Genomic DNA, 13,594 nt, shown 5'->3' with positions numbered 1-13,594 from the left:
TATCATCTACCAAGATGAATCCTGACCTTCCCTTTCCTTCCCCTACTAACACAATTCCCCCACTTCCCGTGATGCTTGAAGGAGATGCTGTGGATTCAACGGTCTCATGCGGTGTCAACAGGTATAGAGCGACAAACTCTGTGTCTGATGAGTCTGCAACTTCAACTATCGGACTAACATTCCTACCTTTGTTGAACTGCATCTCCTTGGGGGCGCCGGTATTGACTTAAAGCAGAGATCTTCAGGGTTATACAGTGAGGATGATTAGCTCCCACTACTCATCTGTTGGTTCATTGTGTAACTTCAGCTGATCTGTCAATAACGGAGTAGCAGCTCATTGGCAGTCAACCATGCTCATGCTGCTCATGCTCATGCTCATTTTCCATTAATTCAAGTAACTACTAGTTATTCTTAAAAGGTAAATCGGCAGAATGCATTTTGCTTTTCCTTGATGCTTTTTATGGTTGTAAGAAGTACAGAGTGGATTCGAAATGTCCGCCAATTTGGATGCTCTCTAATTCAAATGTATTCGGATGAAAAACACTCAAACGTCAAAATCAGTTGTCAAACTGACGTTGATGTTTACCACATTATTCGATGATTTCCAAGTAGGGCGTCCAATTTTCCAGGGTTTTGAGTTTACCGGAAAACGGAAAAAATATATTTTTTATCCCGGGAAATTTTTGAAAACGTCATGAAATCTATGTTTTCTTTATATTAGTTATGTTTTTAAAATCAAACTAGCACTAGCACTTTTTGATAGTTTTGAAGATTTTTTTTTGTTCTTTGTTGTGCTTTGAATTTTAAATGCACTCGAACGCCAAAATCTTTTTTTTCAAAATGATGTTGATATTTACCCAATTGTTCGATGATTTCCAAGCAGGACGTCTAATTTTCCCAGGTTTTGAGTTTCCCGGAAAACGGGAAAAATATTTATTTATTCCCGGGAAGTTTTTAGTTTTTGAAAAAGTCATAAAATCTATGTTTTCTTTATATTTGTTATGTTTTTCAAGCTTTAAATTTATAGAATTCGCTCAATACTATTAATATCAAACTAAACAAGGATAGCAGTTTTTAGATAGCTTAACATTCCAACGCCCAAGGCTCCAAAAAAGTTGGAACGGTAACTCCAACTCGATGGTTCTCGAGCATAACTCAACCAATCAAGATGATTCTTCTTTCCAGTGATTTGCTAGATGTTTAGATGATTATAGAACTTGCAGAACTTAATTCTATCAAATCTGTATTTTTGCGATCAAAAACATCGTTCCAACTTTTTTCGCGTGTAAAAAAATCGCCAAAAATTCCGCGGCGGCAGTCCTTTTAAAAAGGTGGAACGATGTTTTTGATCGCAAAAATTACAGAATTGATCGAATTAAGTTCTGCACAATTTTAGGATCTAGACATTCTTACAAATCACTGGAAACAAAAATTGTCCCGATTGGTTGAGTAATGCCCGAGAACCAGCGAGTTGAAGTTACTGTTCCTCTTTTTTGGGAGGCTTGGGCGTCTGTGTAAGTTGGACATGCGTTGGGCGTTCCAGTGTTAAACAAATTTTTGCTGTTCTCTGTTGTGCTTTGAATTTTATATGCACCACATTTCTAATTCAAATTAAATAAGTATCTTATAAATATTTATTTTTTATTTATTTCTATATGACATGAATAAAACAGCTTGAAAATTGGTTTAAGATGTCTAAAAACAAAAATGACAACAAATAAAATGGTACCAATTTATGTAAATTTTAGAAAAGTTTAAACTTATTAATTGTAATACTGATGTTATTTCCAGGCCAAATTATGATTTTTGTTTAATTTCGGAAATTCCCGTACAACATATAAAAATCCTGGAATTTTGTGCCGGGAATTCCCGGGATGGACGTACTATTGCCAAGCACGTGGTTTTGTGCATTTGACAGCTGTTATTCGATCCAATTCTCAATATGCTGGAAGCTAGGCAGTAATTCCAAGTTATTTTTATAAATTTGAGCAATGCTGCGTGGTTTCTGGAAATCCCAAGTAATTCTGGGAAATCAAAGTAATTCATGACATATTGCCAGTAATCCTGGTAATTCCATCTAGAGTGGTCAGTAATCCTTGATGCTGGAAACCCCTTGGAAAATAACACGAAAAAACAGGACTGAGCGTCCACACAGGCACCGCACTACTCAAAACGGTGCACTTTATCAAAATTTCACTAAACTTCTTTTTGATTGCAAATTCAATTTTACATCGAAAATGAAGTTGAAACATTTTGCGACCAATATTTCGATCTTTTGAAAAAATCAGTATTGATTAAAAATTCGTAACTCGGTCAATGATTTTTTGCACAACCTGGAAATTTCTGAAAAGTTGGCATTTTATGTCCTCTAAAACATATCAAAAAAAAAAAAATAGTATTATTTTGCAAATCAAGTTTTAGTGATAAAAGTTAAATAAAAAATCACCAATGTTTTTTACCGTGTATTATTTTTTCCAGTGTAGTCCGTATCCACACCTACAACTTTGCCAAAGACACCAAATCGATCAAAAATTCCTTCAAAAGATACAGATTTTTGAATTTTCATACATCATTTTTGTATGGACAGCTGCCAAATTTGTATGGAAAATTATATGGACAAACTAATGATGCAAAATGGCTTCTTTGGGCATACCAAAGGCACCAAAAAGTTTCAGTCGGATAAAAATACAAAAATTAAAATTGAAGAAAAAGACCGATTTCGTAGAGAATTGCTCTGCTGCTTTCTTCTTCCTCTTTCCTGCTCCTCGAGGTAGTTCTTCCGTGCGCTGCATCCACGGTAGTTGCTGGTATGGTTACATACACAGTTGGCGCACATAATGCGCGCCTTGGTTTGCTCTGCCTTGTCCCCCAAGTCCGCTTTGCACGGCAGTGCACATGCCTCAGAGATGTGTGATTCACCGTACTTCACACAGCGGGGCGGGAGGTTGCAGTTCCGCGAGCCGTGGCCGAATTTCTGGCAACGGTGGCATTGTGCTGCGTCCGACGGGTTCTTTGAGTAGAACCGCCAGTTTACCCAAAACCCATCCAACGCCTTAGTTCACCAACAGGTACAGAGTGTGTGTACCTGTGACTGTTGTCTTCCGCGAGAGGACTTTTATGTCACGCGGCGTTATTCCAGCACCCGAGAGGTCCTTCTTGAGGTCGGAGATCGGGCGGTCTTGGTACCCCTGCAAGACAACCTTAACGGCAATCTTCTGCACGGGATCGAATATGTAAAACTTGAAGTTTTGACGCTTCAATTTCTCCACAACCAGGTCGAAGTTCTTTTCGTCAAATGTGTAAACTTGCACTGACGACTTACCGTTTTTCAGACAATATCCGAGGCCTTCCAGCAACTCGTCAACATCGTCCGCCAACGTGTCCAAAACAAAAATTGGTGGTGGTCTACTTTCCTTTGGAGGATTGTTCTTTTTTGACGTCGACACTTTCTTCCGTGCACGACTATCGTCGTCGTCGTCGTCGGTAGTGCTGCTACCGTCGGTGTTGTTGTTTTCTGCGTCGTCGCTCAGCATCTGGAACTCGTTCTTGATGGGGATGTGGGCGGATGTTGATGTGCCACTGGTTGTGGCACCAGAAGTACCAGAGCGGGTCCTCACTGGTGATCTCATAACATATTTCAATTTCAATTTCAATTCGGTTTTATTGGTGAATAATCAAGATACAATAAGTTCTTTTGAGGTACATAACAGAGTTTTGGAGTTCCTTACAGCTGTGTGTTATATCATAATCCATTTTGGAACAGTTATTGCTTGTAAATAAAGGTGTCACCAAGAGTAAGAAAAAAATAAAAAAAAACTTACTAAAATTGAAAGGGAAAGGGGATAGAAATAGAAAAAGCTTAAAACTAGATCACAGTTTTTTATCCTTTATAGATGTGCTTGATCATCAGCTCCCCAAGGGCCAGGAATTGATCCGCCTTGTTACGGCAGGTCCGAAACCGCGTCATCATCTCCCCTGCGAGAGCAAAGAACTCTGGCAGGGTAAAGAGGTCTTCTCCGGTAACTTCTTGCTGGGCCGTATTGCCACTGCCGGCAGCGACCACGCTGGCGAACGATCGCCCCCATCCAGGAGGGAACGCTGAGTTGACGGCTGGAACCGTACGATGACCAGCTGCCGGCACGGTTTCGCTCGTACTTCGCTGAGAAGGGTTGGACGCTGCTGCTTTCTTCTTCCTCTTTTCCTGCTCCTCGAGGTAGTTTTTCCGTGCGCTGCATCCACGGTAGTTGCTGGTATGGTTACCTCCGCAGTTGGCGCACTTGATGCGCGCCTTCGTTTGCTCTGCCTTGTCCCCCAAGTCCGCTTTGCACGGCAGTGCACACGCCTACACAGCGGGGCGGGAGGTTGCAGTTCCGCGAGCCGTGGCCGAATTTCTGGCAACGGTGGCATTGTGCTGCGTCCGACGGGTTCTTTGAGTAGAACCGCCAGTTTACCCAAAACCCGTCCAACGCCTTAGTTCGCCGCAGGTCTTGAATTTTGACGGTGCCGCGGTCGAAGTACAACAGGTACAGGGTGTGTGTACCTGTTACTGTTCGTCGCCATCGTGCTAACTTGTCGTACGTGCATTTTGGGCCAAATTGAGTTAAGAACACCATATTGTGCAGCTCACAATGCCTCACCTTTTGACCGTCACAGATCCTCTAAATTCGATTTCAATCCTGAGATATTCAACAAAAACCGAAAAAACTCCGTGCATGTTTGTCACTTTACATATGAAAGTAGTTTCAATCTTGTCGTGCTATCTTGTCACTCCATAAAAATTGATGTAAGTGCGACAAAAGGCCAAAGGGATTTCAGGCCAGGAAAGTCAGGATGCGTTTGTCGCACGTACAAGCTAGACTACCGTAAACATTTGTAATTATAACTCGGGACTCCAGCAACCAACTTCAACCAAACTTTGGGACAATGCACAGAATGGTGAGCCAAACAAAACGTGATTGTTATTGTTTACATTGTGTGCTCTCGTTTTTGTATATTCAAGGTCAAACATTAAAACGCGTTTTTCTCGGAACGTCGAAATGGCGGGTGCGACAAGATAGCACGACGACGTCGTGTTGTCTTCCGCGAGAGGACTTTTATGTCCCGCGGCGTTATGCCAGCACCAGAGAGGTCCTTCTTGAGGTCGGAGATCGGGCGGTCTTGGTACCCTGCAAAACGACCTTAACGGCAGTCTTTCTTCGTCGTCGCTCAGCATCTGGAACTCGTTCCTGATGGGGATGTTGGCGGATGTTAATGTGCCACTGGTCGTGGCACCGGACGTACCGGAACGGGTTCGCACTGGTGATCTCGGAACGTATCCGGGTTGTAGATACTTTTTGTCGATTCCATCTGCGCTCACGCTCCCCTGCGCGATGGCGGCCGACACGGCGTTGGTTTGTTTACCTTTTTGCACACGGCCGGTAGACGAACTTCGCGGGTTTTTCGAGGCCGCACTCGAACTGCCACGGTCACGGCCGGCCTTTGGCATGCTGGAGAAGCAAACTCGCGGGGAATCACTATCAACTACGGCGAAAAATTTCGAAAAAACGGTAGAGCACAGAGCACTTGACTGCTGCTTGCTCTTGCGTACACGGAGGTGTACACAAAACCACTATTTTTAAATTAAGGTAAATGTATTTCAATATTCGAATGGATGAAAATCTGATTAGGCGTCATCCATAAAGTATGTCACGCAAAAATCGGCCAAAATTAACCCCCCCCCCCCCTCCTCATCGTTGGCCGATGAGTTTTTTTGTTCTATTTACATAGTTTTGATTGAAAAGACCCGTATTCTTTTTTTTCGAGACAAGCATGTCGTATAGCTGGATTAAGTCCTTTCTATATCATCGATGATTGGAAGGCACGCCGACGAATATGTTTTAAGGCTTATGATATAAAATCATTTTAATGAATGAAGCCCTTCCTACATCACCGTTGATCTGAAGGCACGCCGACGAAGAATTTCTGGAGAATCTCGGTCGAATTAATACCATATTTAATATTCTAGATAGCTATCTTTCGGATTCGATTGTGAGTAGCGGGACTTCGCGGTTACTATGCAACGTGTTTTCGGAGCCTTTTTTATTTTAAATTTCATAAGTCCTTCTTTTATCATCGTTGATAGGAAGGCACGCCGCCGGTAAAGTTCGTTTAAGTTGTTGTTTTAATTTCATTACAATCGGTTACGTGGTGTCCTGTTTTGTTTTCGTTTATATTCTTTGATCGTAATCATTTATTCCAACTGGCAGTTTTAGTAATTCATCAAACTATCGATTTTATGAAGAGTAAAGCGTCATTTATTTACTATTTTTGAAATTTGCTCGCGTTATCTAAATCGTAAAAACAGTAAAAATATACTGATAAGTCCAGCCTAGAGCACTACTGCTCGGCTGGCACGCATTCGATAAAAAAAAAACTTTTTAAATAATCAATTATCTATCTTTCCGCAGCCGGCTGCCTAAGATTTAAAATTTTCAACCGATAAACAAAATGCTCATGGTCACATCACTACCACTCGTGAATCCTGACCTCATACCCATCTACTAACCCCCTCATAACTCATGTGATACTTTGTCGGAGAAGCAGTCGATTGGGCGGTCTCTATCACTCAAGTATCGGACTAACATTCCCATCCACTTCCCCGTGACCCTACCACTGGTCGTGGCCGGCGCCGGTATTGATCAGCATGATAGGGGCCTTTGAGAAGTTGCGAAGCGAGGAAAGATAGCACCCACTCATCTTCCACGGCTCGTGGAAGTAACTTCTGGAGGTCCTGGTCAATAATGGAGTAGCAACTGCGCGTGGGCACCTATGCTTATGCTTATGCTTAACATAAGCAGACCTGGTATAACATTCAAGTATTAAAAAAATCTTGAAAACTGTTTGTCACAGCTTTGTATCTAATAAGTTCAAACCATTTATAGCAGTTTTCTTATGAACACCCTGCTTTCAAAGCATTTATTTTTATCGAGCAAGAATTTGCAAAATATTGAAGTTCCAGAATAAAAAAAATATGGCTGTATGATAAATTATAATGTAATATTTCTAAATAATAGTAAGCAAACAAGTTTAGAGAAGAGAAATTACAGCATTTAAAAAGGTTTTACACCCCTTGGGCATTATGCACATTTTGTGATGAAACATGAAAACAATTTGAAGTTTGACAGAAACCTAGTACTACGTTTTGTTCAGAAACTCATGCCAAACATTTTGCTACAAAAGCTCATGAAAGATGATTTCTATAAAAAGTTACATAACAAATACTATTACGAAAATAAAAAGGTGCAAAAAGTTTGTACACCTTTCGAAAAATTAACATAAATAATGTTATTTGTTGACAAATCACCATAAATCCAGTCTCCCAACTCCAAATAGGCATCCTTGACTGATTAAAAAATAATTTAGATTGAATATAAAATTTGCTAACTACGTAGTATAAAAGTTTATATAACTCTGGAAATTCTATATAAAACTTATCTAAACTTAATTTTGCAAACTTTTAATTCAACTAAATGTCAATATATTACCATAGAATTGCTAAATAAACATTTTGGAGTGGGTATAACACAGTTTTTAGGGGATTAGTATCGATAGAATAGATTTTTCGTTGGAATTTCGTACCAAACCGGAATTACGTCGTAGGAAAATCCGCCGGCATCCGAACCGGTACACGATTCACAAGTCAACCTATGTGGAATCTGAAAGGGCATAAAATTTCCGATCTTTTGATACCCAAACATCTAGGTTTTCTTTAAAACCTACGTTTTTAAATACCTGGGCATAAAGTAAGTTTGATCCACGAGAACAAAAATTATGAAATTCCATACATTTTTGGCAGGTTGCTCAAACGAAACCATAACAACGTTTTTGCTTAGGTATTTCAAAACGTGGGTTTTATTGAAAACCTAGATTGTTTCTGATGCCACATAGGTTGACTTGTGAATTGTGGACCGATTCAGATGCCGGCGAATTTTCCGACGACATAATTCCGGGTTGGTACGAAATTCCAACGAAAAATCTATTCTATCGATACAAATACCCCCAAAACGGTGTTATACCCACTCCAAAATGTTTATTTAGCAATTCTATGGTAATATATTGACATTTAGTTGAATTAAAAGTTTGCAAAATTAAGTTTAGACAAGTTTTATATAGAATTTCCAGAGTTATATAAACTTTTATACTACGTAGTTAGCAAATTTTATATTCAATCTAAATTATTTTTTAATCAGTCAAGGATGCCTATTTGGAGTTGGGAGACTTGATTTATGGTGATTTGTCAACAAATAACATTATTTATGTTAATTTTTCAAAGGAGTACAAACTTATTTTGCACCTTTTTTATTTTCTTAATAGTATTTGTTATATAACTTTTTATAGAAATCATCTCATGAGCTTTTTGTAGTAAAATGTCTGGCATGAGTTTCTGAACAAAACGTAGTACTAGGTTTCTGTCAAACTTTAAATTGTTACATGTTTTCATCACAAAATGTGCATAGTGCCCAACAGGTGTAAATACTTTTTTTACAAACTGTAGGGCTTTAGGACCATCTCGCGTTCTTTCATTGCAGTTTTCGGAGAGATTGAGAGACTCAGCGGTGAGAGTGAATAGTCGAGGAGTGGTAGAGAGAGAGAGAGAGAGAGAGAGAGAGAGAGAGAATGCCATCGCTGAGATTCAGAGACATAAGAAGAGATCTTACAAACTATCGAGAAATTAAAAGTGAGAGTGTGTGCGTGCAACATGGAGTTAAACCACAGACAAACAGACGTGACACTCGAGTTCCGAACCATCGTCCTCCAAAAACCGAGCCAAAAACGGTTATTTCAAATGCAATTTAGCTTCGGCATTCACTCACCCGGCGTTGATGGCGCTGCTGTCGTGACAGCTCACCCGGCTTTTCTCAGTATGCGTGATGTGTTTTTATTTTGTCAAAGTTGAGCGTGAGCACGTGCGAGACAGCAAATAAAAACAAAAATGTTGATGGGATTCTGGAGTTCTCAGAATTGTGGGAAAGATTGGGACAGTATCGACCAAGGCCAGATGAACGGTTTACTAGGGAGGACGTATCTTTTACCCCAGTGTTAACCCGGTAATGCAAAACATCAAATGTGTCCACCATGTCGATGTGACCTGCCCCGACTGGTTTCCGATTTTTCCGACCGCGAGAATTTTATCTCCATGAAGATTGCAGTGGTAAAATCACGAATGGAAGCCTCCTCTCGGTGCACGGTGGCGGTTGCGGATTTCGATGCGATCCAATATTTTGTGGCCACTTCTAGCAATATCGTGCGCACGAAAAGGGCAAATTAGTTTTGGAATAATTTGGTTAGGATTTTTCATCCCAGATGCTGCTGGTTGGTCAAAAACGAAAACATTATTTCTATGGTGGCATTTGCTGGCACTTGGTTTGATTGTCTCACACATACAGTGACAGGTAAATGACAGTACGGTTCTAAGTATCGGGTATGTTTAGGCTGTGTTTCGGCTGTTGCTCACCAGACAGCGCTGGCGTTCCGTGATTTGATGGATTTATTGAAGACGATGGATTTTGAAAATAATTTGTATGAAGAGTCTCGTCTGTTTGTCTGTGGTTAAACTTTTCAAAGTGCCATGGTAACCTTCACAGCAACTACACAGAAAGTTTAACTCCATGTTGCACACACTCCCACTTTTAATTTCTCGATAGTGATGGTCGCTACACTCTGGAATGTTTTTGGTGCAGAGATATTGTGGATTTAGCTCGTAGCTGGATTTTCTGGCATCTTCTCACGGTCATTGGAAACGGTCGTGGATAGACCTAGGGGTACCCAGATGGAGTGAAAAAATTCAATTTATAGAAAAATTATGGATTAAAATTTTGCTTTTTTCACTTCTCCGACATCAGGAATAATTGTTTGAACATGCTCGCAAATTTTTTATTCGATCGGAATAATATTATTTTTCTTGAAAAAACTTTCATTTTTTATCACATGATCACCCCTAATTCTGGCTCGATGCCTCCATCATGCGACCGTGTGCTCCGTTTGTTTGTCAACAAAGCTGCAGCTGGATGGTGAGACGAAGTGAGGAGGGAAGAGATTTTGACATTTTATGCCCGCATCTGGCCCGCCGCCTATTTCGTCGGTCGTTGAGTCGCCGGTCGTTTCCAGCGACCGAGTCCAGCTAGGAACTGATCGTACAATATTAGGTCCGTTTAGGTGCTGCGACCAGGTTAGGACCGAGGATCAAAAGTACAACAAATAGAGTTATCTACGTGTGCATGTATTGCGTGTACGTACACAAAAAAAGTGAGGTTAAATTTTGTACCGACCAGCACATCAAATGGTGTGCTAGTGTGCGTGAGCGGGCTTAGATAACTCTATAATAAATAATAAAATTTAAAAAACCGTAACTGAATTTGATGATCATTTTCTCGTGCCATGTGTCAGCAAGTGTGCGATCACGTCAATCTGTTCCTCGGGTGTCTTGCACTGCCTCAAGCGAACTCTGTATTCTCGGTAAATGGCCCACAGCTCCGACTCGCTGTACAGCATCCGTTCACCTTGTTGCTCTTTCGGAGTTGACACCGTCAAAACGCGCTAAGCTAACGCGAAAGACGACTAAACCCAACGAAAGGGGTTGCAACACTCGTTGTAACAGGTGATTATATTTTGAGAGCTATGTGCATAGTACATCTTTTTATTTATTTATTTTTTTAAAGGATCTTGTCAAAATATAAAAAAAATTTGATCTCGTCTGAAGAAGCAAAATTTCTCCCTTCAAAAATCTTAAACATTTTTTTTTCATTTAAAAAATACTTTTGTGACAATTAAACGTCTCTAGTAAGTAAATCTTTCCCAGTTCTTTCCCTTGAAGAGTATCGGACCGACATTCACAAAAGAGGTTTCAGTAGCAGTTTTTACTTCAACTAATGTTAACATGTTAAGGTTAATGTTAACATGCCATAGGACGCCTTCCTAAGGTGTCGTTGATAAGGTCCAGCTTGTGACGATGCACTACCTTCCCTTTACTAAGCAATCGAATCCAGAAGGGAAAAGAAAACCAGTTGCATTGGTCCGAGCCGGGATTTGAACCCCGATTTACCGCTTACGAGGCGGAAGCGTTACCAGTAGGAAATTAGAGACCAAAACTCAGGTTTTAAGAAGTTTATGTCAAGTATTAAAAAAATCGAACTAAAAAATATATTTTAATAGTTTTCATTTTATTTCCAGAGAATACTTCACCGATGATACCAGATGGAAGATCGATGAAACTCGACGAACGAATTATCACAAATCACAAGGAACCGTTGAACTTAGTGGCTCGTTACGAAAACTGGAAATTGACTAGCGGCATCGATTTGCGATTAGGCGGTTTGGTGAACGGTTAATGACAGGCTTTGCGCACATTAGTTTAAGATACTTGCTAGCGGTGCTGTGTACAAAAAGATGCTTCAAACGTTTGTATAACGGGGTGATTTTGATGACAGTACGCACCTTTGGAGTTAAAATAAACATGTTTGTTTTTAATTTTGCAATTTTTTCCTGGAATAATGAGAAATCATTCTAGTATGAAAATTAACCTTTGAATAGTTATTTGTACTTTAAATTTTGATGTTATTCGATCAGTCAGGTACTAATCACTTGTCATTATGTGAAACAATGTTCAAGGCAAACAAATATATAATCCTGGAACTTTTTGCATATCTTGGCAATATAGATGGTGTAGAGTGCATAATTGACAAAAGAACCCAAGTAACCAGAAGCACTAAATCAAAACTCTAAATCCACTCAAAATAAACTTTCACGATGCTATGACACTTTAAATAGTCTTTCCCAATGTTTCGAAACATTTGTAGCTTGAAACATTATTATCTACTGTATAATGACATATAGAACAGCCAATTAAAGTTTCAAAGCATTTAGCTCAATAATGTTTCAAATCATTAATGGTAAGCTTTATATATCAATGTAAAGTAAGCTTTTAAAGTTACATCACACTTTGACATTTCTTCAAATGTTTCAAAACACTAACTCAACATTAGTGAGAGCAAAGAAAGTTTGGCAGTATTGAGTGGTATTTTTGTTGATGCAGGAAAAATCGTTTGGAGGAGGTCCAGGTTTTACTCGGACGAGATCGTGTTCGGGTGGCTTACGTCTACGCCAGCTTCAACGATACATTCGTCCACGTTACGGATCTTTTGGGCAAGTAACTATCTGGCGGAGCACCGGCGGCATGAGGGTCAAGGCTGATCGTGACGAGGCTCGCCCTACGCTGCTATGTGGCCGCTTTGTACGTAGGCGGAAAGTGCAAGTCCCTCGGAATCACCTCGCTGCACATGAAGCTGCGTGCCGCCGGCGGAACTTGCACCAAGACCCCGGGACCGGTTGCGCAATCGGTGCTCCGTGCCCTAGCCCGTTCGTCGATGAATATGGTGAAGATTATCAATATCTTGTAAAGGTTTGAAGTGTATTGATTAATAAATATGTACTTTGTTTCAACCTGGCTAGTGTATTCTTTTTTCATGCAACTAACTGAAGGAAGACTCTATCGACAAAAATCATACGTGTAAACATATTTCAGGACGGGCGAGACGGTTCGCGCAGGGCATCTAGGTGAAACATCTCTGAACATCAAATCAACACGCAGTTTAGAATCTCGAATTGTGAAGCACAACACAGCAAAAAAACGCAAACAAGCTTTCAAAAACCGTCATTCCAGCGTGAAAAGCACTCTCCCAAGAGAGAGAGAGAGCTGCGCGCAAAGCTTTTTTTCTATTTCAAATACTGTCGGTAAGGTAGTATTTTGACGTTTTACCGCGGTATAACTCTATATCTACTCTACCAGTCGCCACTCAATTTTACCTCCATGCGTATAAAGTGAATATAAAGTTTTGAGACTCTGTATGCATACTTTATATGTTGATAAAGAGGATTTAAAGCTACCATATACAGTCCCACGGTTACTTGGGAGCGCGTGGTCGTAAAAATATTCGGGTGAAAAGTGATTTCTTTTGTGATTTTCAAAGCCCTTCCTACATCATCGTTGATCGGAAGGCACGGCGTCGGGTGGATTGTGTTTTAATTTTTCGAATAAGGTTTTATTTTTTTTGCGGTGAAAAAGCCATTTCTATACACTCAACTCCCGATGGTTGGTCACTTTTTCGTTTGACACTTTTTTAGTTACCCGTTGGTTGGTCACAGTCAAACTAAAAAGTGACGAACTGTCACTTTTTATATGGCGCTCACGCACACTATCAAAACAAACTTTCAGTAGTGTGTGTGAACTCCGTGTAAAACGGGTGTCAAACTAAAAAGTGACCCCGTTCGTTTGACAACAATTGGTGTCAAACCATCGGGGTTTGAGTGTATAATGAACGAAAGACGCACTGACAATTTGGATCGTTGAGTTAATAGTGGAGCAAAATAACTGTGTGTGAGTGAGTTTGTGTGTTAACCAGAAAGACCTTCCCATAGCATCGTTGCTCGGAAGGCTCGCCGACGGGTCTGTTATGAAAGTCCTCCCCATAGCGTCGTAGCTCGGGAGGCATCGAAAAGCCAATACCTTAGCATGAGCCATGGTTGACTGCCAACCCAAAAAAATACCTTATTCTACTAA

At 40.3% G+C, this 13,594-nt stretch overlaps 1 protein-coding gene and 1 pseudogene across 1 annotated transcript in view; both read left to right on the top strand.

Moving 5' to 3' along the window:
- Positions 1-11,505, top strand: part of LOC6041883 (alpha-tocopherol transfer protein) — a 30,652-nt gene extending 19,147 nt beyond the window's left edge. The window contains 1 exon segment of the mRNA XM_038263898.1: positions 11,209-11,505. Within this exon segment, the coding sequence (XP_038119826.1) occupies positions 11,209-11,326 (118 nt within the window). The 3' untranslated portion in view covers positions 11,327-11,505.
- LOC119769022 lies at positions 11,425-12,436 on the top strand (annotated as a pseudogene).
- Positions 12,437-13,594: the final 1,158 nt, after the last annotated feature.

The sequence above is a fragment of the Culex quinquefasciatus genome, chromosome 3, assembly GCF_015732765.1.
Source record: "Culex quinquefasciatus strain JHB chromosome 3, VPISU_Cqui_1.0_pri_paternal, whole genome shotgun sequence".
NCBI classification, from domain to species: Eukaryota; Metazoa; Arthropoda; class Insecta; order Diptera; family Culicidae; genus Culex; species Culex quinquefasciatus.
The sequence above is the reverse complement of the archived record's forward strand: the minus strand, read 5'-3'. Positions and strand labels throughout refer to the sequence as shown.